The sequence below is a fragment of the Abramis brama genome, assembly GCF_963993115.1.
Source record: "Abramis brama genome assembly, chromosome: 9".
Classification (NCBI taxonomy): Eukaryota; Metazoa; Chordata; class Actinopteri; order Cypriniformes; family Leuciscidae; genus Abramis; species Abramis brama.
In genome coordinates, this window is record NC_139971.1 from 34,051,813 (window position 1) to 34,074,207 (window position 22,395).

A 22,395-nucleotide genomic window follows, 5' to 3' on the forward strand; every position below is an offset into this window, starting at 1 on the left:
AAACAATGCGACTACTTCTATTGACAGTTCAAGAGTGTGTATTATTCTGCACACAGCCCACAAGTGGAAAATTTGTTGAAAACCTGACAGTTGCTTGAGGAAAAAATTATATTAGAGTAGTAAATCGCTCAAAGGAAAGCAAACATGTCCAGCCGAGATCAAACAACAGTGAGGGCCTTGTTGACTTACAAAGCGAGAGCTTAAGAAGGCTGCGAGACTAAAGGTTACTTTGTCAGAAGGCTAAAGTCTTTTATTTAGTCTCCATTTTGTTTTCAGACAAATACCAGCCCTTGAACCGAACAAAACACGCACACACGCTCAGCTAGACAGCCACAGAGGTATTTCCTTTGAAATTCAGAGCTTGTATATAATGCTCTGGTGGACGTGCTACTCGAACAGTAAGGTAAACATGCAATTCACAGTCCGTTCTCAGGCCAGACGGCCACGTTCGCATTAAAGAAAAAAACTCTGTGTTGGACTGGACGGTATTGTGGTATATAAAGTGTGTGGCAATTAGTGGGCAGGACTGCTTTACGTTATTTACACGAGCAACAAGGAAACGTGGAGTAATGCAAAAACACAGAGTGGGATGTGTCCCAGACAAGTCAAGACGAAGAATAACTTATTAATAAGAGGTGTTGTTAGGTACAATGTTAGGCGGAGTTTAGTTGTTTACGGCTGCCAAGCGATCGTGCAAGAAAACGACTGATGTGCACTTATGCAGTCACAGTCATGTGTATATTAACTATTTTACAATGGCTTTGAAAGTGGCTAAATATTGGTTTTAAAATATGTTTTTTTAAGTCCTGTTCCTCTACTGTTCAAAATAGTTCACCCAAAAATGAAAATTACCCCATGATTTACTCACCCTCAAGCTATCCTAGGTGAATATGACATTCTTCTGTCAGACAAATACAATCGGAGATATACAAAAAAAAATGTCCTGGCTCTTCCAAGCTTTATAATGGCAGTGAAAGGAGGACGAAATTTTGAAGCCCAAAAAAGTGCATCCATCCATCATAAACGTACTCAACATGGCTCCGGGGGGTTAATAAAGGCCTTCTGAAGCGAAGCGATGCGTTTGTGTAAGAAAAATATCCACATTTAAAACTTTATAAACTAAATTAACTAGCTTCCGACAGACGGCCGTACACATCGATTTACGGCGAAAGAGTGACCTCTGCTCTGACAAAATGCATGACGCATTGATGAACGCGGAAGTGCAGAGGATAGAGAAAAACAAAACACCGGTCAGGAATTAGAATACTAAATTGAGCATTTTTAAAGAGAAATGTCGGAGGATTTCGAAATAAGAGGGGCTTGAGTTTGTTCCACATCCCTATTTGTTTGAACCGCGAGAGGCATCAAAGCTCACGCTACCCCTACATCGCGTCATTTTGGCGTAAGTCGACTTGCGTAGGCCCTCTGCTGCAAGCTAGTTATTTTTACTAGCTATTATTTTTACAATTTTTAAAAATTACTATTATTTAATATGAAATAATTAAATATATTAAATAATTAAATGTGCTAGCACCTGGTTAAACTAGATTGCAAGTGCTTGGTGAACAAGTAGTAGAGCGTGCTAAACTGTTTCATGTATTCGTCCCATTGTGTTTAGACCTTAGGCGGCACATTATAAGCAAAAACAACAGGAATGGTGGACTATGAATTATATATGAAAAAATGTGGACCATACATTGATCATATTGTATTTCAAACAATGTCTCGCGTTACATTTTTGCAGATGCACAAGAGCGAGACTCCATTTAAGGTGGAACAACTAAAAGAAAAAGGCAGAAAAAGCGATTTGCAGGATCTGCTAGCACACACACCCCACCCTCCTCATTTGGAAAAAACATCATTTGGGGTGAGTTGGAGGTAATTAAATCTAAGTACAAAAAAGGGGGTTGATTTCAATGGTGATACTATGTGATTATCCACTAATGCTTTTAAAAACACCATGCAGGGAAGAGAAAAGGCAAGAAAAGAACCGCCTCAGGGTAAACACACGTCCATAGAGCTCTGGGCAGATCCAGAGCGAGAGAAAGATCGAGAGGAAAAACAGCAGCTTGTCATCTCTTCCCACCAAACTACAGGCCCACATCCCTGTCTTTTTCATCCCCTCTAATCCAGGGAATTCTGAAAAGATGAACTCATTCCTCCACAGCACTCCTGCCAGACCCTTTAACCAGAGAGGGAAACGGAGAGACAGGACAGAGAGAGAGAGAGAGAGAGAGAGAGAGAGAGAGAGAGAGAGAGAGAGAGAGAGAGAGGGGGAGAGAGAGAGAGAGAGACACTGTTGCTTTGGAAATTATGTGATCCTAACATTCATGGCAGCGAAGCTTTCTTGAATTGAACTGAACTGAGATAGAGAGAGAGAGAGAGAGAGAGAGAGAGAGATGGAGAGGGAGGGAATGGAGGGGGAGTCTGTCTGAGTCTCTTATCCTGTGCCAAGGATTAGATTCCCTCCAGCTATTAGACTGTACCACTGCGCTGACAGGCAGAGGGGGAGAAAGACAAGAGAGTGTTTATGTGAGCAGGAGAAACAGAACAGTGAAGTTTTATGGTGGACAGAATTCATCTTTTGACGCCACTCTTGACAGGCCTGGGCATTCTTCTTCTCACTGGGGTCAGAGAGGGAAGCTGGAATTACGGTTGCCTGGACCAGGGGAAAAAGTGAAACATAACAAACAATGCAGGAATACTTTCCTCCCTCTCGCCTCTCTTTGGTACGGCTCTGATTTTTTAGACAACTATCACTACAGGGCGACTTACAACACACTAACGGGCCACATTTAGGCTGGCGTCTGTGCTATCTCTGCCATCAAAGACTGCTTTATCAGCCAGACGCACTAACTGGGGCGGCACTCTCACACAGATGGGTTTCTTTCTCTTTGACCCGTTCTCCTTTTCTTTCCTTCACTTCATTAATTTTAGAGTCTTTACTATTTTCTCAGGCTCCTTGTTTCCATTGCTGGGCTATAAAGTGGTCAGACAACATATCTAAAAAGGCGGAAGAAAAATCAATGGAATCATGCAGAGTGCACAACTTTCTATACCATTTCTGTGAAAGGAAAGGAAACTATTGGATTAAAGACACCATGACAGTTTTGGGGCTGCTTTGAGGTCATCTGTATGCAAGTGCTAATTTAACTTTTAGTAGATATACATATTTAAAATACAAGTTGTTTTTCCTTTCAGGAAAACAGACTGAAAATACTGACTCATTTTGCACTACACAGATTTTTGCCCAATCAAATGCTCTCTAGAATGACAATGCGCTTTCCTTTAATACCAACTGCAACCGCCATCAGGGAGCAAAATCATGGTTCATGTCTGACATAACTAAAGCTAATTGGTGAAGTTAAAAAATAGCATATGTCCTGCCCCAACTTCCTGTTTATACAGGAAATACATCAACATTGAAATTAAAATTGCTCATCGAGCCATTTTACAGATTCTGTAATGGTGACAAAGTTAAAAACAGTTAACAAAGAGAAAAACAACATTCAAATATGTCCGATATATATGTATAGATATATACCTTTGTATATATATATATACCATTCACATTGGGCTGCACAACTGACAAAATTCACAATTGTCGATTACTTAGTATTGAAATCATGATTATTAATTTAGCTTAATATAATTTGTATTAAAATTTTGTGTAGGGCAATGCATGACGTATTCTCAAATCTGCAAATCTACTTTTCAAATCTACATTTCAAATAAATAATTAGTCACTGCATTTAAGCATTTACTTGTCTGTGATTGGTTACGATGCAGGTTAACATGCAAATACACTCACCTAAAGGATTATTAGGAACACCATACTAATACTGTGTTTAACCCCTTTCGCCTTTAGAACTGCCTTAATTCTACATGGCATTGATTCAACAAGGTGCTGAAAGCATTCTTTAGAAATGTTGGCCCATATTGATAGGATAGCATCTTGCAGTTGATAGAGATTTGTGGGATGCACATCCAGGGCACAAAGCTCCCGTTCCACCACATCCCAAAGATGCTCTATTGGGTTGAGATCTGGTGACTGTGGGGGCCATTTTAGTACAGTGAACTCATTGTCATGTTCAAGAAACCAATTTGAAATGATTCGAGCTTTGTGACATGGTGCATTATCCTGCTGGAAGTAGACATCAGAGGATGGGTACATGGTGGTCATAAAGGGATGGACATGGTCAGAAACAATGCTCAGGTAGGCCGTGGCATTTAAACGATGCCCAATTGGCACTAAGGGGCCTAAAGTGTGCCAAGAAAACATCCCCCACACCATTACACCACCACCACCAGCCTGCACAGTGGTAACAAGGCATGATGGATCCATGTTCTCATTCTGTTTACGCCAAATTCTGACTCTACCATCTGAATGTCTCAACAGAAATCGAGACTCATCAGACCAGGCAACATTTTTCCAGTCTTCAACTGTCCAATTTTGGTGAGCTCGTGCAAATTGTAGCCTCGTTTTCCTATTTGTAGTGGAGATGAGTGGTACCCGGTGGGGTCTTCTGCTGTTGTAGCCCATCCGCCTCAAGGTTGTGCGTGTTGTGGCTTCACAAATGCTTTGCTGCATACCTCGGTTGTAACGAGTGGTTATTTCAGTCAAAGTTGCTCTTCTATCAGCTTGAATCAGTCAGCCCATTCTCCTCTGACCTCTAGCATCAACAAGGCATTTTCGCCCACAGGACTGCTGCATACTGGATGTTTTTCCCTTTTCACACCATTCTTTGTAAACCCTAGAAATGGTTGTGCGTGAAAATCCCAGTAACTGAGCAGATTGTGAAATACTCAGACCGGCCCGTCTGGCACCAACAACCATGCCATGCTCAAAATTGCTTAAATCACCTTTCTTTCCCATTCTGACATTCAGTTTGGAGTTCAGGAGATTGTCTTGACCAGGACCACACCCCTAAATGCATTGAAGCAACTGCCATGTGATTGGTTGATTAGATAATTGCATTAATGAGAAATTGAACAGGTGTTCCTAATAATCCTTTAGGTGAGTGTAGACTATGACACAACAGGACGAGATAAAAATTAATTGCTGTAATTAACATTTTTCATGATTCAATGCAGAAACCATAATTATTATTCCTTATTACATAACTTGTGCAGCCCTTAATTAGGCCAAGAAAGGACTATGCAATCTCAATATGTTTTGAATTTATTACAATGCAAATAAACAGAATTCACAGCCTAGAATTACAGACTGCAAGCGGATTGCACTGCAAATGGCGAGCATATATTTTAATCCCTTCGCTATGGCTCTATAGTGTTAATGACGACTTGGTCAAATGTGTCCAAGATTCACACCTCAGACCCATATGAAGCAGAGCTTAGCTAGTCAGATTCACTGAGTATCGCTGCTACCCTGCCTCTCCGGATTCCTTAACACTCACTAGTGTTGACATTTCAACACATGGGCCATCTGAGCCCAGAGCAACAAATGAACGAATATGCGGTCTCCCCAGGTCAGATTGCTGGGCCTCAGCAATGATTTCCACAGCCGAGTCAAACGGTGCAAAGACCCACAGATCTGTGTACTGATCTCCACGGGTGAGACTTAGCCAGGACTGGGGGTTCCAAACCGAATTCCTTTACCATGAGAACAGACGGGGCAGTGTGAAGGACAAACTCCCAGAAATACAGACCTTGGCTTCTACAGCTTGCTCGCAACATCACACTGCTGCTTCTTCTATAGGAGAGTGTGGGATAGATTATTAGTTTGTGTTTGTATGGGAATGTTTACCCCATTCTAGGTGCAATAAAGCAGATTAAAGGTGATTCTGCACAAAATCCAAGAAGCCATGAAAATATGTATTACTTAAAGGGATAAAAATTCTGTCACCATCATGTCGTTCCAAACCTGTAAGACTTTCATTCATCTTCGGAACACAAATTAAGATCTTTTTGATGAAATCTGAGTCTTAAAGTGTTTGGAACGACATGAGGGTGAATAATTAATGACAGAATTTTCATTTTTTGGTAAACTAACCCTTTAAGCCATAAATATCTGATGAATTATGAAACCCTTTCACTAATTACTCATCTGTCAGTTGTTAGTCAAAACTTAAATCCAAAGCAAATTACATATACTTCTTATGGGGACACTCCAGCTTTTGAACCTACAATCTTGCCAGAACTTTTACACCACCCTCTAAAAATCAACCCCTTATAAAAAATAACTAATTACAACAATTTTAACTTTGTTTTTAGCAACATCAGCTTAAATGAATGCACTTTAATTAAAAGAAATTGGCATGCAATGATTTATGATATTCAACCCATTCTAACTGATGCTGCAAAGACTATCAAAAATCAGTCTCACAATTTGGACATGCATTTGGAGACTTTTAAAACTAATGTATAGGTTGCAAGACATAAAAACACATATGCTTGATAAATTAATGTCAAACATATTGACTACACAGCAGTGTTCCAACAGGCCAAATAATGTCAACTATCCAAAAACTCTCTCCCACTGGTTCCGGAGCAATCCTCAGGTACGAAAATACAGATACTCTATTATTCAAGTGATTATGATCTATTAAGTGTAACTTATCAGAAAACCAGATATTGATTACCGCAAATATCCCTGTCATAAAAGATATTTTGCCATACATTAATGGAAAATGGGCTCTGACAGCTGAGCATTACACAGCAGGTACGGTTTCAGAGTATGGAGTCAGGCCAGTGGTTTTGAGACAGTTCTTGATCTCAGGTTAATTTAGGGCGAAAGCTGTGTATTTGGATACAGCTCATCTGCAAGGTGATGGACACATACTCAGCTCAGATGATGGCATGCTATTGATCGGTCCAATGGATCATAAACACTCAAGTCAATGCATCCTGACAGCCGTGCCGTCTTCGCATTCTGTTTCAATCACAAAAGCTTGAAGCCACACACATGCGGGAAAGCTACGCAGCTGCTTTCTAAAACAAAGCAAACTCTTTATGTTCCCCTATTAAAAATGCACAGGTGAGCACTTCAAATAGTTTGTGAGGTTTCTGGCTTGTCAACAAGAATGGAGAGACAGTTTAAGGCTCCAGGGCTTGGGCTTTGACCTTTAGAAATTGACAGCCTAAGTGATTATAAAGGGTGGGCCCTTCTCTTGCTTTCTGTTTATTGCCAATTCAAAATCTGAATACAAGTTTAGCTTTTCATGCTGATAAGTACACCACAAAGTTTATGGATTGATAACCGTATTTGAATGAGTGACTGAATCGGAAACTTTGTTTTGATTGACAGTGATAACCAATGGACAAGACAAAATGGGACAACATTTTAGTACTTAATTCAACAGGATTTGCTCCGGTACCGAAATTTTACAGGAAATGGTATTGGTACTGACTACTAAAATTTTGGTACCGTGACATCCGTAGTTCAAAATCCATGAAATATCCCACAATAAGCAGAAGTTAATAGGCTTGTTTACTGTGGGCTTTCAAAGTCCTCAATAAGGGCCACTGAGGTATGGCATGAACTCCCCATTGAGGGCTGTAATTGAATTTAGAAAGAGAGACCAAACTCTGGACACAGAGCAAATACATCCAGTTAGTGCGGATCAACTTAGTGTTCCTCTTGCTCTCTGGTGCTTACAAATCCTGTTTTGTGTCTCTGAGGGAGTCTTTTGTTCCACGCTTAGATTGACCAACAGGGCAAACTAAAACAGGTACAGTGTGCTTCGTCATACCACTAATCACATCAGAGAATGTGCTGCGGCTAAGTGAGTGAAAGAGTGAGTGATTGCAGTTTGATCGCCGGGCCTGACTCTCTCTGCCTCTCTTGCTATATCTCTATCTCTCTTTCCCTTATCTGTTTTGCAGTCATTAGCTTGAGGATCAAGGACTCTTAAATGTTAAGAAAAGCAGACAGATCCTTCTAGTCACTAGAATAAGTTGACTATTTTGCAATACCTGTGTGCTGTTTGGTCAAAGATTTTGTCAATGGCAAATTAATTGAATTATTGAATTATTCAAGTTACTTTCTTGACTTCTGTGAGGGTATAATAGAAGTCCCCCTTTTGGACATGCATATCCTGCTTGGTTAGTCTGAATAATATTTCCATAATTTTAAGCAGCAAACACAAGGGGGGGAAAAAAACTCTCCTTGTGGAGTTCTGGAAAAATCCGAAAATATGCCAGTGCCAATATGAGTTAGCCTGACAAGTGCACTCTGCCTTCAACCCTTTTGATCGTAGCACCCGTTTCTAAAACAGGAGAACATCATCATTGCTTGGCCAAACTTGTGGAAAGAAAGAAAGGAAGAAACAGAAAAACAAAATTGAGAAATGAAACATTAAGAAGTCAAAAAACTCATTGCGCAAATGCACTGTGACAAATGTGTCCAGTGTGAGAATAACATTACATCAGAAAATTACTCACACAGTATCTAGAAGACATACACAAAACTGAAAGGAATAGTTCACCTAAAAATCACAAAGACTGAACGAAAAAATGACGGTGAGTAAATTTGAGTGAACTAATCATTTAAAGACTAGCGTTCCTTTGTGCCCCATACACCATGTCTGTTTCTCCATGTCTCTCTCTTAATGAAGGTTAACGTGAGGATGTTGGACTCCATGGGCCCCTGCAGTTAATCCACACAGTGCATTCTGCAGGCAAGAGGAATGCGTTGGCTCTCCCAGTTTTAAAAATACTGGCTGCCATAGGTCCCCACACAACTGTCAATGTTCCTCTGGGGAGGAAGGGGGGAAAACATTCTTCACTTTATTTTAGCTAGGCAATCAAACCGCAGGCCTAAATCACCGCTTGTTCGCCCCGGTGCCAGACTCGGGAATTTATAATTACCGGGAATCCGAAACTGGTTGGAAAATACATCTACTACTGCCACCTTTTTTTGCCCGCTCCCCTCGGGGCGCAAGCCAGCTGAGGCCGAAAGCAAAAGCTTTTACGGTGACGGTCGCTCAACGGAGTATTGTTCCCCCTTCCTCAGCCTTGAGAGGAGGCTCGCTAAAACACTAAACTAACAGTTGGACATTCCATACATTTTTAATGGCATGGCTGCCTCTTTATTTGTTTCCCTAACCCCGTGGCCCGGACTGAATGAATGGCTCTATTGGAGGAGGCAGGCAGGCGCAGCGGCGTACAGGGTGGAGGGAGAGGAGAGATGGGCTGCCCCAGCCTTCCCAGAGCGCATTGCAGGACTCGATCACTCACTCATTACTGGGTGGAGGTGGGGGGCAAGTGAGGAAATGATTACCTGTACAAATGGCCAGCATTTTTTCACAAGCTCTTCATAGGCGTGTCTTTTAAAATTGACAGATACATTGGTCATATGTTGGATGATAAATAAGCATGCTTCATGTCACTGTGTAAGCAACACATAAATATTGCACCTGCATATTGACGCTTTCTGTAAATGTCTGATTGAAATGAAAGCCACACTCAATTACAAGAAAGAGTTATTATCATACCGCCAACAGTGACTCAAAAAGTCATTCTTGATATTGATTTTGTGAAATATGTGAAACTGATATCACAACAATACTGCATAGACAGACAGTCTGTGATCTTTTGAGAAAAAAAAACCTCTAATACTGCTTAACATCTATAAATATGTATAGCGGTCAAACCATGTGGATAGAAAACATACAATTTAATCAAATATTCCTAAAATCCAACTCCAATTCCTCATTAAGAAAGCCGAGTTTCTTGTGCTCACACATGTAAACCTACTGACAAAAACACAATACAGTTTCAACGAGACATAAACAACATGATGAAAACAAAAATTTGCGTGTCTTTTTCAGAATCTGTTGTGGGATACACTTTGTTGTGAATAATTCTGCTGTCTGCTACTGGCTGATGAGCATTTGTTTGCTTTGTTTATGTGTGTTATGTAAGGGGAAGAGGAAGTCGGTCATTCAGGACAGGAACACACGATCAAGGAGAACTGTATGGTATAGCCATGATTGCACGGTACCGCCTGTGTTATATTTACATACTGTGCATCTCTCCGTCAAAATGAAAAAAACATAACATAACTTGAAATCAAACGAATGCCACACAGACACATGTATTCTCACACACGTATACGAAAGCACATCCTAACTCATCACCTCCAGACCGCTGGGCTTCTCTTCAACATTCCTCAGCTTCCCCCTGCCGTCAAAGGGGTAGTTGAGCAGCCACTGCACTACAAAACCCAGGCAAGCTTTTTAAAACAGGATGTTTGGCTGAGGCCTCCTTCCCCTCAAATAAACAATCCGCAGAACCTGATTTTCTGGAGGCAGGGTGGAAGTACTCCAGTCACATTATTTCCACATCCCGTATCCTGGAGCACTTGGGGCCCTGGGGGAGTGTGGGCAGGCTCTGGGGCTGCGGTGGAAACCCGAGGCCCCGTGCCAGGCAACGGGAATAGGGGAGAGGGAGAAAAAAGATAAAAGGAGGGAAAGAGCGAGAGGGGGAGAGATACCAAGGCTGGCCGAGTTGAGGGAACATAAGGGGGAGGGCAAAAGGGTGGCCCAGCACTGTCCACCCCACCGACCGTGGCTCATTTTTCACTGGCATAGTAACACCGTTACAGAGGCAGGGCAGGGTGTGCGTGTGTGGGACTGTACTTTCTGTAATATGGACTGGCATGGGTTTTTAGGAAAGAGAGTGGAAACTGAAACAGTCCCAATGCAGAACTATTTAGACGCATAAAGTTATATAACTCATCATCCGTAGTTTTGCTGTAAATGATGTAATACAGCTGATGTCACTCCCATGATCCTAGTTTACCTCAGCAACGGACGAAATACAGTGCAGTTAAAGTCTTCACATTCAGAAAGGTCTGTAATCTTTCTCACATTCAGTGGTTTAAAGGAAACCGTCATCCTAAAATTCAAATTGTCAACTTACACACCCTCATTTCTTGAACATGATGGGAAGTTTGAATGAGTGCTATTTTAATAATATGGATATACTATTATAGTTATTCATATTTTGAATATTTTTATATTTGCAGTTTTCATTTTATTTATAGTGTAATTTTTTAGTAATTATGTTATGTGCGTTTTGTCATTTTTTATTCGTTTTTATTAGATTTTTTTTTTTTTTTTTTAGTTTTGGTTTCATTTCAGTTAATAATTGTATTATTTCAAATTAAACTTATTTCTTAATATGCAGAAACTTAAGAAATATGCCTAATATGTTTTTAATATGCAGAAACTCAAATTAAATTTGAGAAAGCAAGATTAACTTTAATTTCAAACTGTTACACAGGGCTTCAGAATACTGGGGCGATTTTTATGGTACTTTCACAATGCTTTTTTTTTTTTACTGCTTGATAGTCACTGTATGTTCCTTGTCACTTTATGTTCTCATGTATAGAACTTAAATGTTCTTTAAAATTTGGGTGAGTAAAGGATGACAGAACTTTCATTTTGGGGTGAATTATCCCTTTAAAAGCCCAAACAAATCTGAAAGATTTAGACATTGACAATGAAAAGAATCTGAAATACAGTCTAGGTATATTCAGGCATCTGCAAGCCAGTTAATAAGTAGAAGGGAAGTCATCACATGCTTTTTTAAGGCTGTTCGAAATCTATGGATGCAATCAAATCAGTGGTAACCAGCACGCCGTCACATGCTTCGATTACTTTGTGTAATTGTTGTACTTCCAGATGCCCTTTTGATGCACTGTAGAAATGAGGTCAGGTCAGACTTAGACAGACTGGCATGTGTGTAGTGCTGCCAGTTTATCAACAACAACAAAAAAGTCTGTTTTGTGATTCTCTGAGAGGGAAAGTATGTGATTATGCTTGTGTCAGACTATCAGTCAAAACAAAACACATACTGGCCTGTAAAATGGCACTTTTATGAAAACAAAGACAAGAAGTTGTACTGTCGATGCTGTGATCATCCGATGGTTCCTTGAGGTAGCAATGCTACCTGTTCTGCTCAGTTCGGATTCAACTAATTTAATCCTTCATGGCGCTAACTCCCTTTCCACTAAAATGATGCAAATGTTGCTCTCTGAACCAGCAAGTCTGAGCAGAACCAGAATAGATCCAGAATGAACACCAACACCAGCAGTAACATTCTGTTGATTGGGGGAGGTCTCACTGGCTTTGGTTTTCAGTGAACAGTTGAATGAGGCTGTCAATGCTTTCCATTTTTAAGACACTGATAGACCTCAATTAGGGACGCCAGCCAGGCTGTGATCTACTCCCCAAAAACAGTGAGGGCAGTGTAAACATCACAAAGCACCAAGAGAGAACCCAGAGTAAAATTACAGAACACCAAACCAATCCTCTTTATACCTGACTGAGCCTTTCCTCCTACTCAGGCCAGAACGGCTCTTCATAAACCTGCACAGTCTGCGGGTGCACAGCCAAACCGACCCCTTTTCCTACTTTCCCAAGAAAAATAAACACAACAAAACATAATGGCTCCACAGGGTTCCTCAGAGGGATGTGGGGTCTCTCTTAAAGCGATGACACAACCACAGTAAGTTCTCACTGTGATTGCAACGTCTCAGGGTATGAACGCATATGCATGAAAACATGTTGCGTTTGCTTATTTTTTCCCATCCGGTGACAAATTCTGGTGGGTTTATTAGGGTGCATCTCTCAGCTGTAGCACATGACTGGTCTGAAAATGATTTGTAAACAGCCACTGGTCATCACACAGACTAATAATCACTGGAAAAACAATTCTACTGGTAGATAGACTGGTAGATGACAAAATTGTGCCCACCATTATGATCATGCTGACATTCTCAGTCAGCATCAGAAGCACAGAGTACGAGGAGACCACCTCCCAATACAGGGACTTGTGAACCTCAAAGATCACAAAAACCCCAATACAGAGAGGAAACACAAACTCACATGCATGCAGTTATACAGGAAGTAATGAGACCTACTTCAAAGAGCATAATTCTGATCTCCACACGGCCACAACAAGGAGTGAGGAAACAGGTGGGCTGCATTACAACCCAGTCACAGCTACAGAATGTGACTGAAACACACACACACACATTTTTACAGACACACGTGTAGCACATCACGACCACATGTTTCGACGGCTATGCTTTGAAAACATAGTGAACACTTAATCAATAGCCGTTCGTTGACACAGTGTAGACATCCACTGACAAACACAGTTGCTTTTAAACGAGAGAAACTGTGGGTGAAATGGCGAGCTATAGACATCCAGATACAAACAACACAAACAGACAGAGGTGTACCCAAACACACAGAAGCGCACACATCACAGACACCAACACAAACATGCAGAAATATTCACACGGATTCCAGAATGTGCCACCAAAAAAAAAAAAAAAATGCAGGAAATCTTATGGAAACTCATAAATTTGAGCTAAAAAATCGAACGCAGTGCGCTTCAAACAAACTCATTGAGGCCTCAAGACATCAAAGATCTACTACATAAATAGCCTCAGATCTCAAGCTTGGTCTTTCAAACCAAGACACCAAATTCTCTAAAATCTTGCCCTTGGGTGGCAGGGAGTTTTCATCAGACTCGTTGAGATGTGTTCTGTTGCTATTGTCAGACAGAGTGGATGAGTGTTCAGAGCAGGAGTTACACTCGCCCAGGGGGCTGCAATCTGCTCCCCTCCCACCTTCGGGCCCCCTGGCCTCATTTTTAAGAGCTTTACTAGTTCCTGCATGTGGGTGGGGTGGGATAAGGGACTCAGAGTGGGTGGATGGCCATATGCATGAAAGCTTTTAAATCCTAGAGTTTCTTTTCTTTCTTTACAGGTAGCATAAAGGAAAGGGATGAATTTCCATAGGTCACTCTCTCCAAATCTACATACCTTATGTTGGTTTATTTGGAGAGAGTCACCTATGGAATTTTTAACAAATTCAGCTACTGGCATTTTTGTAAAACTGTTCAATGCCTCACAAAAAATTATTATTATTTTTTTGCATGCTTAACTAACAAGATTTCCAATTTCCTTGTACGGATACACCGGTATTAATATTCTTGCCAATGCATTATTAAAATTAAAATTGTTGCTAAAACTTTTTAAAGGTTAAGTGAACGTTAGACACTGGCAAAAGTAAGAATGATGTTCACACCAAGAATGATGACTATAAAGATCACTATATCAACATCCACACCAGCGAACGATATCGTTCGTTGTGTCATCTTCCGCTTTAAAATGCTCTAGTTCGTTAAAGCAGGATGGATTCTGATTGACTGTCAATGTTTTTATCGTTCATTAGCTGGAAAAAAATCGTTCTGAAAGTGATTCTAACAATATAATTTCTCTGTGCCGTTATCATTATAGTTACAAGTGTGGACTGCTATTCTTTTATATTTAGAACTAGATCATTATAGTTATCGTCATTGGTGAGAATAGCTTTAAATTTTACAAATTAATTTAGGAATCACAACATTATAAATGTACAATATAAAAAAAGAGTATTCATTTCCCAAACATTACATTTAACAGTGATACTAAAACAATTTAAAGGTTAAGTGAGCATTAGATTATGGAAAATGTAATCTATGTGTAAAAAGAGGGGAAATGAGCATGCATAATTACATACTAAATATCAACAATATTTGCCGATAACCAACATGGCACCCTATATTTGTTATAGTATAGGACAATAATAAACATATAGTTGAAAATGAAGCTAAAAAGGCCTGACTATGTACCTACAAGCAAATCATAGTTCACACAGACCCAATCCAGAGAAAAAACATCTCAGCAAGCATTTGACACATCATTTGTTTGCACAAGGAGTGTCGCCAGCCTGTGAAGTGGTGGTGACAGGGTGCATGAAGCCACAAGCTCAGGTAGCTCCTTCTGGGAAAGGGGGCAGATTGACCCGCTCGCTTTGAATGCTATTTCTAGCACTGCAAAACAAGGACTTAGCCTTTCTGTCTCTGCGGCCATGATCCTCCGCATACACTGAGCGGTTCCAGTTTTATGAGAGAAACATGTTGGTTTCATTCCATAAGAGGGGAGTGTTTCATCTCAAACCATGACACAAAACTGTTTCTCCTCTATTCTCTCAGTGTGGCCCTTTCACAGGAACGGAAAAAAAGCCCACTCCGGTCAAGATAGAGCCATAAAGGCTGATCCGTGTGTGCGTGTTCCGATACGCGCCGTTGTGTGCAGAGCGTATAACGTGACTCGGTGTGCTCGAGTGTGTGTGTGTGTGTGTCCCTGCGAGCTTGGATCTTATTACAGTTTGATCCCACTCAAATATTTCTGAAAGAAAACAGAGGAGGGGAGGCAGGCTCTATGGCCAGCCAACACGGCCCACTGAACCTCTGCTGGGCTCACAATGAGAGCTTTATCTCCACTCCTAATGGCCTTTAATGAGGAGGAGCAAAGCACAACATAAAAACCAAATTACCTGCAAAGTTTGCTCATTTATTCAAACACACTCCATGGGAACTCGCAGAACTTAGGACAGGGGAAGGTATGCCTTGCTGTTTTCTTTGCATTTTAGACTTTTACCGAGCACTTTACCCCTTCCTGACCCTGCAAACAAATGCAAAACTATGTCTGTGAAATAACTGCTGCCCAACTTTGAGATTTGTATTACAAAAAAGGAGACTAAAAGGGAAAACACCCGCTGCATGCTCACTGAAAAAAAGTGAGCATGCAGAGGGGAAAAAAGTAAATATCTGGTGCAAGGTCACCATCACAGGCACGTAGCCTTTGTTTGAACAAAGATGTTACCACATGAGCTCTCCGGGACTGGAAAAAACAGCAACAAGTCTGACAATGGTATCACAGGCCATGCTGACAGAGCAACACTACATTTCAGAGCCGAAATATTTTTAAATTAGAAAACTCACCTGAGAATTCCCCTTGGGTGACGTTAGGCGAGCTGGCAGCCTCTGTTTCAGTGTAAGACAGTGTGGAATCTGACAGATCTGAGGAGATAAAGGATCTGGTTAGAGTCTGTAGTTAATTAGAAATTTCAAAAAATATTTTTCATTTGATGATACAACTAGGATTGTTAAAATACAGGTAAAAAGCAACATGCCATTGTTTTAATTTAAATGGTTAATATTTATATTATATAAATAATACAGTTTAAAAGATTGGGGTGATATGTTTTTTTTTTTTTACAAATATAAAACTTTTATTTAGCAAGGATGCATTAAATTGATTATTAATTGATTACATTTGTAATTCAATAATTTCAATAATTAAAATTATTTCAAATAAATATTTTTCTTATGAACTTTCTATTCATTAAAGAATCCTGAAGAATCATTCAAATATAAAAACAGTTTTTTAAATTATAATAATATTTCACAATATTGCTGTTTTTACTGTATTTTTCATTAAATAAATGCAGCTTTGGTGATCTTACGACCCCAAACTTTGAACAGTAGTGTACAATTTATAAAGCGTTTTACATAAAGTTCTGTCAGGACCACTATCGTCAAATACGATTGACAATTAGCATACAGTTTGGATTGGCGGTATGGTTCCGTTCTGGGCAAGAACTCCCTGCGCATCCATGCAGCCTAGCATGGATAAGGGAATCAGAATGCCAAATCCTGACTGACGAGAGGAGGAGCTGGGGATGGAGGAGGGTAATTAGATCCTGAGAAACGCAATAGCTGCTGATAACACTGAAGGAGCTTATATATGTATACAGTGATAGGCGTCGTATCCGTATAGGTAGACGTGGATCAGCTGAGAGTCAGCTGACGCGAGCTTGACTGACGTGACCTGCCAGAACTGACGCTACACTTTGATAAGTGTGTTCACTAGCATATTAGTTATTGCTTTGCTATTGGGTATCGAGAAATTTCATTGGTATTGGTATAAACAGTAGAAATGTTGAGCAGAAATATGTGTTATCAGGCTGCTCTCTGCCTTCTGAGATGTGGATCTCTAAAAAAAAGCAATCACAATTAACAAACCGAGCTGCAAACCCCCAATGCATCAGTTCCAGATGGTACCCTCTCTCCACCCCACCTCCCGTCAACAGTGTGCCCGATGTTGAGCTATGGCACTGAGAGGATATCCCAGCCCAGTGCCAGGCCCCAGCATCCCTCACAACATACAGGGCCCAGCCCAGGCCGGCTCCAGATTGGCATGCTGAAAATGGGCCCTGCCGGATACTGGCTGCAGCCTCCACTGGCTCTCAGTTGGTCACTGTGCCTAATTGCCACCATTAAAATTCTTCACGTTGTTCTACTTTTTGCTTCCCCTTTGGCTCTCCGTAAAGCCAGGGATTCAACCGGTGGATGACAACTGATGGCACTGACTTATTTTGGCTAGGTCATTTTGTTACACAGATTACTTTATTAAATTTGTCAGTAAATGATCTCCCATCATCTGTTCCCTCAGAATGTACATGCACAACAACTTAAATAAATACATATTTAATCAGCAATTAGAGCGTGTGTGAAACTTACCCAGTGGCTTGTGTTCTTCGCTGGGGGAAAGTCTTGAGTATGGAGGAGGGGGTGACTCTAAAATATGACAAGAGTATGATTATAATTGGAATAGAAAAATATGGGAAAATTAATTATAGATATATTATTTAATCCTGACAGACTATATTGGGTCTATGACACACACAAAAAAAAATCATTTATTTTAAATAAAAATACACCATGTTGACAACATGGAGTATTTGCACTGTGGAAAATGTATGCATAGGTCCATATGGAATCTGCATACACAAAACAACATAGAAAGTATTTCTACAAAATTAAAACGCCTGCCATTTACAAAGATCTACACATCCCCTGCTCACGTACAGGATTATTAAACATTTTTTACTAATTTTATCATTTGAAATATCATTAAGGGTTTACTTCTCTTATTCATATTATTATTCACATTTTACCATGTTTAACACCATTCCGGAGTTCAATTCCCCAGAATCACACAGATTTTCACTAAAATCAGAGCAGATAATGTGAGAGAGAAAAAACGTAGTTGACGATGTGCATATTATACATCAACATTTTGCAACAAATAGTACACCTGAGAAACATAAATCAAAAATGCTCAAACTTAATATGTATATCTTAATAGCAGCTCAGTTTAAAACTTTAATTATCTGGTGTATAGCCTATATTCTGACCACTATGTTTGTTTAATTATTAAAATAAAAGAATAAAAAAAAAAATCAAACAAACACCTCAGATAAAAAAAACAAAAAACATTTATCACTGAATTTCGGTGGGCCTGTAAACAAACTTTTTGTAAACACACATACACAATAATAATGTGCAGCAGTTAAATATATAGGCCTATATACAAATATTTCATTGATTTTAATGAAATCGCAAATCTCATCTGAAGCTGAATAAAACACTGCCTGTTTTAGGTGATTCACCATTTAATGGCATGGACATCAATCAAAGATTTTTCCATTTAAAATTAATACAAAAACTAGCCTATTTGTATAAGCCTGTATAAGTTTTTCATCTTTTAAAAATCGCAAAACCTCATCTAGTAACAATGGAAACCACTAAAAGTTCGACGGCACAAAGGGAAAAAAAGTCTCTGGACAAGTAATGACCTCGCCTTATGGTAGTGGGGGAAAAAGAAAAGCATAATGTGGACTGTCTCTTTAAGAGTGGCGGCAGTAATTGCCAGGATCCTAAACTCAGTCACTCAGATACACAGCGAGTCAGTCTGGCGCCAGTTGTATGCAAACTGTATATTACCGCCACTCCTTCACCTAAATAGCATGAGGGGTCCTCCTCAGGAAAAAAAGCGACTTTTAAAGCGCAACTTGAAACTGATATCATTTCAAAGCGATAAAGTCTTTGCAAAAAAAAAGGAAACGTAGCCTAAACACTGCCATCTTATAAAGCTACAACAAACACAAAGCAAAATAAAAGTATGTAGGCCTATCGCTAAACATTGATAGTAAAGGATAGTTTCTTTATAGTCCTTGCTAAATACATGGAAATGTTTGCTTAAACACTGTTTTAGGCTACGTGATAAATGCTCTCACGGGCAATAGGGCAACACCTGAACAATAGGATTTCTCTCTTTAACGTCGTCTGTGAAAATTAACCTTGAAAAAACCCGTCACAGCCATTGATGGAGTTTGAAGATTGAGAGGGCTCTGTTGTTCAATCGCATGAAAGAAATACCATCTTCATGGGGACACGCATGAGCGCCTGTGAGCTATGTGTGTCTCTACAGAGAACAGAGGGGAGAGAGAGGGGCTGCTGTCTCCCTCAAGCGTCTCTGCTCTGAGAAACTCCAATAAAACGCTGAGCAAAGAGTGTAATTGTCAGCTTGAAGCCTTTGATTAAAAAGTATCTCTTAATATGTGAGGATTTATTATGGAAAAACTGACTTATAGGTTGCCAAGTGCCTCAGGTTCCCAATGGTATCTTCACAAGATGTCAATCTATACTGTCAATGAATGCTAGGAATTCTAACCGTTAACCCATCAATCTGTGGAATTTTACTATACTCTGCTTTTTTCCCCCTTTTTGAGACTAGAGATTTGGTTGAGACAGACTAAACATGTCACAATAACATCTGAAATGTAGAAATTAACAATTATTGGTGATTATGGGCCTTGTGAGAGGAAATAATCCAGCAGTTGACTATAGCCTATTATTGCTAAATGACTTAACTAAGGAACTGGTAGGATTGAAAACGTTTTTTAAGCTTCTTGAACCGCTTGGTCTTAGGTTTAAGATCTTTTAGGCCACACAGACAGTGTTCTCAAAGAAAATTCTCTAAAAAAAAAATAGCCTATATAGGCTATAATAACTACACTCTAACCAATTATTCTACTGCTCAACTATTTGAGGCAACTAATTGGAGAATATTACCTATTGACCAGCAGAAAAAAATTAATAAACCCAGTAGAGTAATTGTATCAAGGATAAGGTCACAAATGCTGTCTATCTTCAATTCAGTAGCTGCAATTAAGACGATTAAAAACGCCATGCATTTTTATGTAGGCTAGGTTAATTATGTTTGTATTTTATTTCTGCCAATGTAGTTTCCTGGTAACAACTTGATTGTTGGGAAATAATGAAGAAGCAGAAAATAAAAACAGTACAGTACAGAGCTTGTAGGCTACATTATGGATAATGTGCAAATTCAAAATGTAATTATTTAAGTCACTGTTGTCAATACTGTATATTTAAAGCACCGAAACGTAAATGCTTACTTTTTAATAAGAACATTAGCCAATTTTTCTTTTTTACACTGAAAAGCAACGCTAAATTCTTCTTTGCTACTGCACTCAATTTTATCAATGGCATTCTGTAGTATATGAATCACTGTAACAACACAGCTCCAATGCAACTGTTGGGGAAGCCCTGAGGAAAGAGCTTTGGCATTACAGCAGGTGTAAAGCAAAGCATAATAATGAGAAATATAGCCTAAGTTTTAGACATAATAATCGCCAAAGGGATCTTCTTACCTGGCCCACAGAGTCGGCTGTAATGATATGGATTGCAGCACACCACCGGACCGTCCTGAGCTCCGAAGCTCTTGCACTCACAGAGCGCTTTAAGCTGGGCCGTGTGCTGCAGGTCTGACCACCGATAAAGCTTACAGATGAGCAGCTGTGGAGGAGCCATGTGGCCGCCTAACCGCAGCTCGGTCCGCGATACCATCACGCAGTCGCTCGGCATCCCTCCTTTGGACTCCACGGCTTCCAACAAAGTATCCAAGGTTTTCTCCTTTAGCCTTTTTAATAGCGAATAGGTGGCGGTCTTGAGCTCCTGCTCCATGACGGAGCGAGGTTTCGTCTCCTGGCTCTCAAGAGGACCGGGGTCCCGAGAAGAACCAATGTTCCTCAGCACGAACTGGCACGAGCCAGGCTCCGGGTTTCTAGATCCAGAATGATGGTCCCGATCTTTAAATAAACAGCAAGTGACTGTTCTACAATCGCTGTCCTGCACAGACCGAGGGCTTCCCATCGTACACACCGTACCCCCATCTTGGTCCAAAACGCCCCCTGAGGTGCCACCACCGCTGCTCTCAGTGGGATTCCTCGTACACACTTCCCCATAGTCCACGCCAGGCGACCCGCTCGGGGTCATCGGTCTGAACTCCGTCTTGGGAATTTTCTCTGGGTTGGTGCCAAGCAGATCGTCTCGAGACCCCTCGCCGCTTTTGCCATATCCATCGCCCCCCTCTTTATCTGGAATCAAACGGCTTCTCCAGAGTCGCCGCACAAGACCTGAGCGTTTCGTCCTGAACATACGACAACTTGAAACTCTAGATGAGTTATTTACGTTCAGATCTTAGCGATTTAAAACTATTTCTGAGCTCGTGCAACATTAATGTTGGTCGAATGCCGTGCAGCGCGTGCACACAGCCGAGCACCATATATTGGTGGCAAAACCACAACATTAGTTTTGAAGGCACAATGTTATATTGCATTAAAAACAGAAAACGTCAAACGACCGCAAGGCTACACAGAAACGCATTCATCCTAGAAGAACGCTGTCAGTACCCTACATGTGAACACCGTTTGGAAAGTTTTTAGATTTTAAATGCACTAAGGGTTTTAACTACAGCAAATACATTTGTTGTTAAAAAAAAAAAAAAAGGCTACGCGAAAGGCTACACTAGTCGCGCGCTCTCAAATGTTTTCGGACTTTGAAACACGTTCAAATCCACTCTTCAACAGCGGGTCTGGTGACATGAATGAAGCTGCTCCTCGGCGAATTAAATCCACAGACAATTCCTCACAGAATTCACTATTCCGGTTGTTTTCCACTATTCCAGCGCACTCTTTTTTTGCGATCCAAAAATATCCTTATGCGCGCGCCGGGGCCAGAAAAAGGAACAATCCGTGGACTTATAGTGTGCTTCTGGTTCCGTGTTCAGACCTGGTCAAACTGCAACCCAGATCTCTCTCTCTTTCTCCGTTTCTCTCCCTTTTTCCTTTTTTTCTCTCCCTGTCACACACACACATACACACACACACACACATAGGGCCCCCGAGGAGAGCGATGGAGCCATTGGCTGACTACCATCATGTGCTAGTCTAGACACTTTGGCGGCTCTGAGCTGCACTGATTGTTGCGCAAACAAGGTTTCAAGTTTCTTAACTCTTAAAGGCGTAACATCCATCTACTTCTATTTCTTCATATATCCTAAGATGATTGTTTATTCTAAGCAGAAGAAGAATTGCGAGTAAATTAGAACTAATGTAAAAATCCAAGAATTATTTAACAAACATTTCCAAGATGATGTCAATGCGACTTTACTGCGGTCATAACTTTATTTCGAGTTTTGTGGAGTCGGAAGCTGTTTGCATGTGTCTACACTCTACAACTTACCATTCTTCTTTTTTAATACAAAAGATCATCTAATATATGCATACGACATTCTACAACAGGATCTGCACAGGATAATAACAAACCGTTCAAAGTCTTTAAAGGTGCACTCAGAAAGTTTTTATTTATATTTAGCAGCCT

At 40.4% G+C, this 22,395-nt stretch overlaps 1 protein-coding gene across 1 annotated transcript in view; it reads right to left on the reverse strand.

Moving 5' to 3' along the window:
* smad6b (SMAD family member 6b) overlaps positions 1 to 21,925 on the reverse strand; it is a 28,088-nt gene extending 6,163 nt beyond the window's left edge. Inside the window, exons 1-3 of the mRNA XM_084123947.1 lie at positions 20,385 to 21,925; positions 17,389 to 17,445; positions 15,808 to 15,885 (exon numbers count right to left, since the gene is read on the reverse strand). Of these exons, the coding sequence (XP_083980073.1) occupies positions 15,808 to 15,885; positions 17,389 to 17,445; positions 20,385 to 21,171 (922 nt within the window). The 5' untranslated portion in view covers positions 21,172 to 21,925. The remainder of the gene's footprint in view (positions 1 to 15,807; positions 15,886 to 17,388; positions 17,446 to 20,384) is intronic.
* Positions 21,926 to 22,395: the final 470 nt, after the last annotated feature.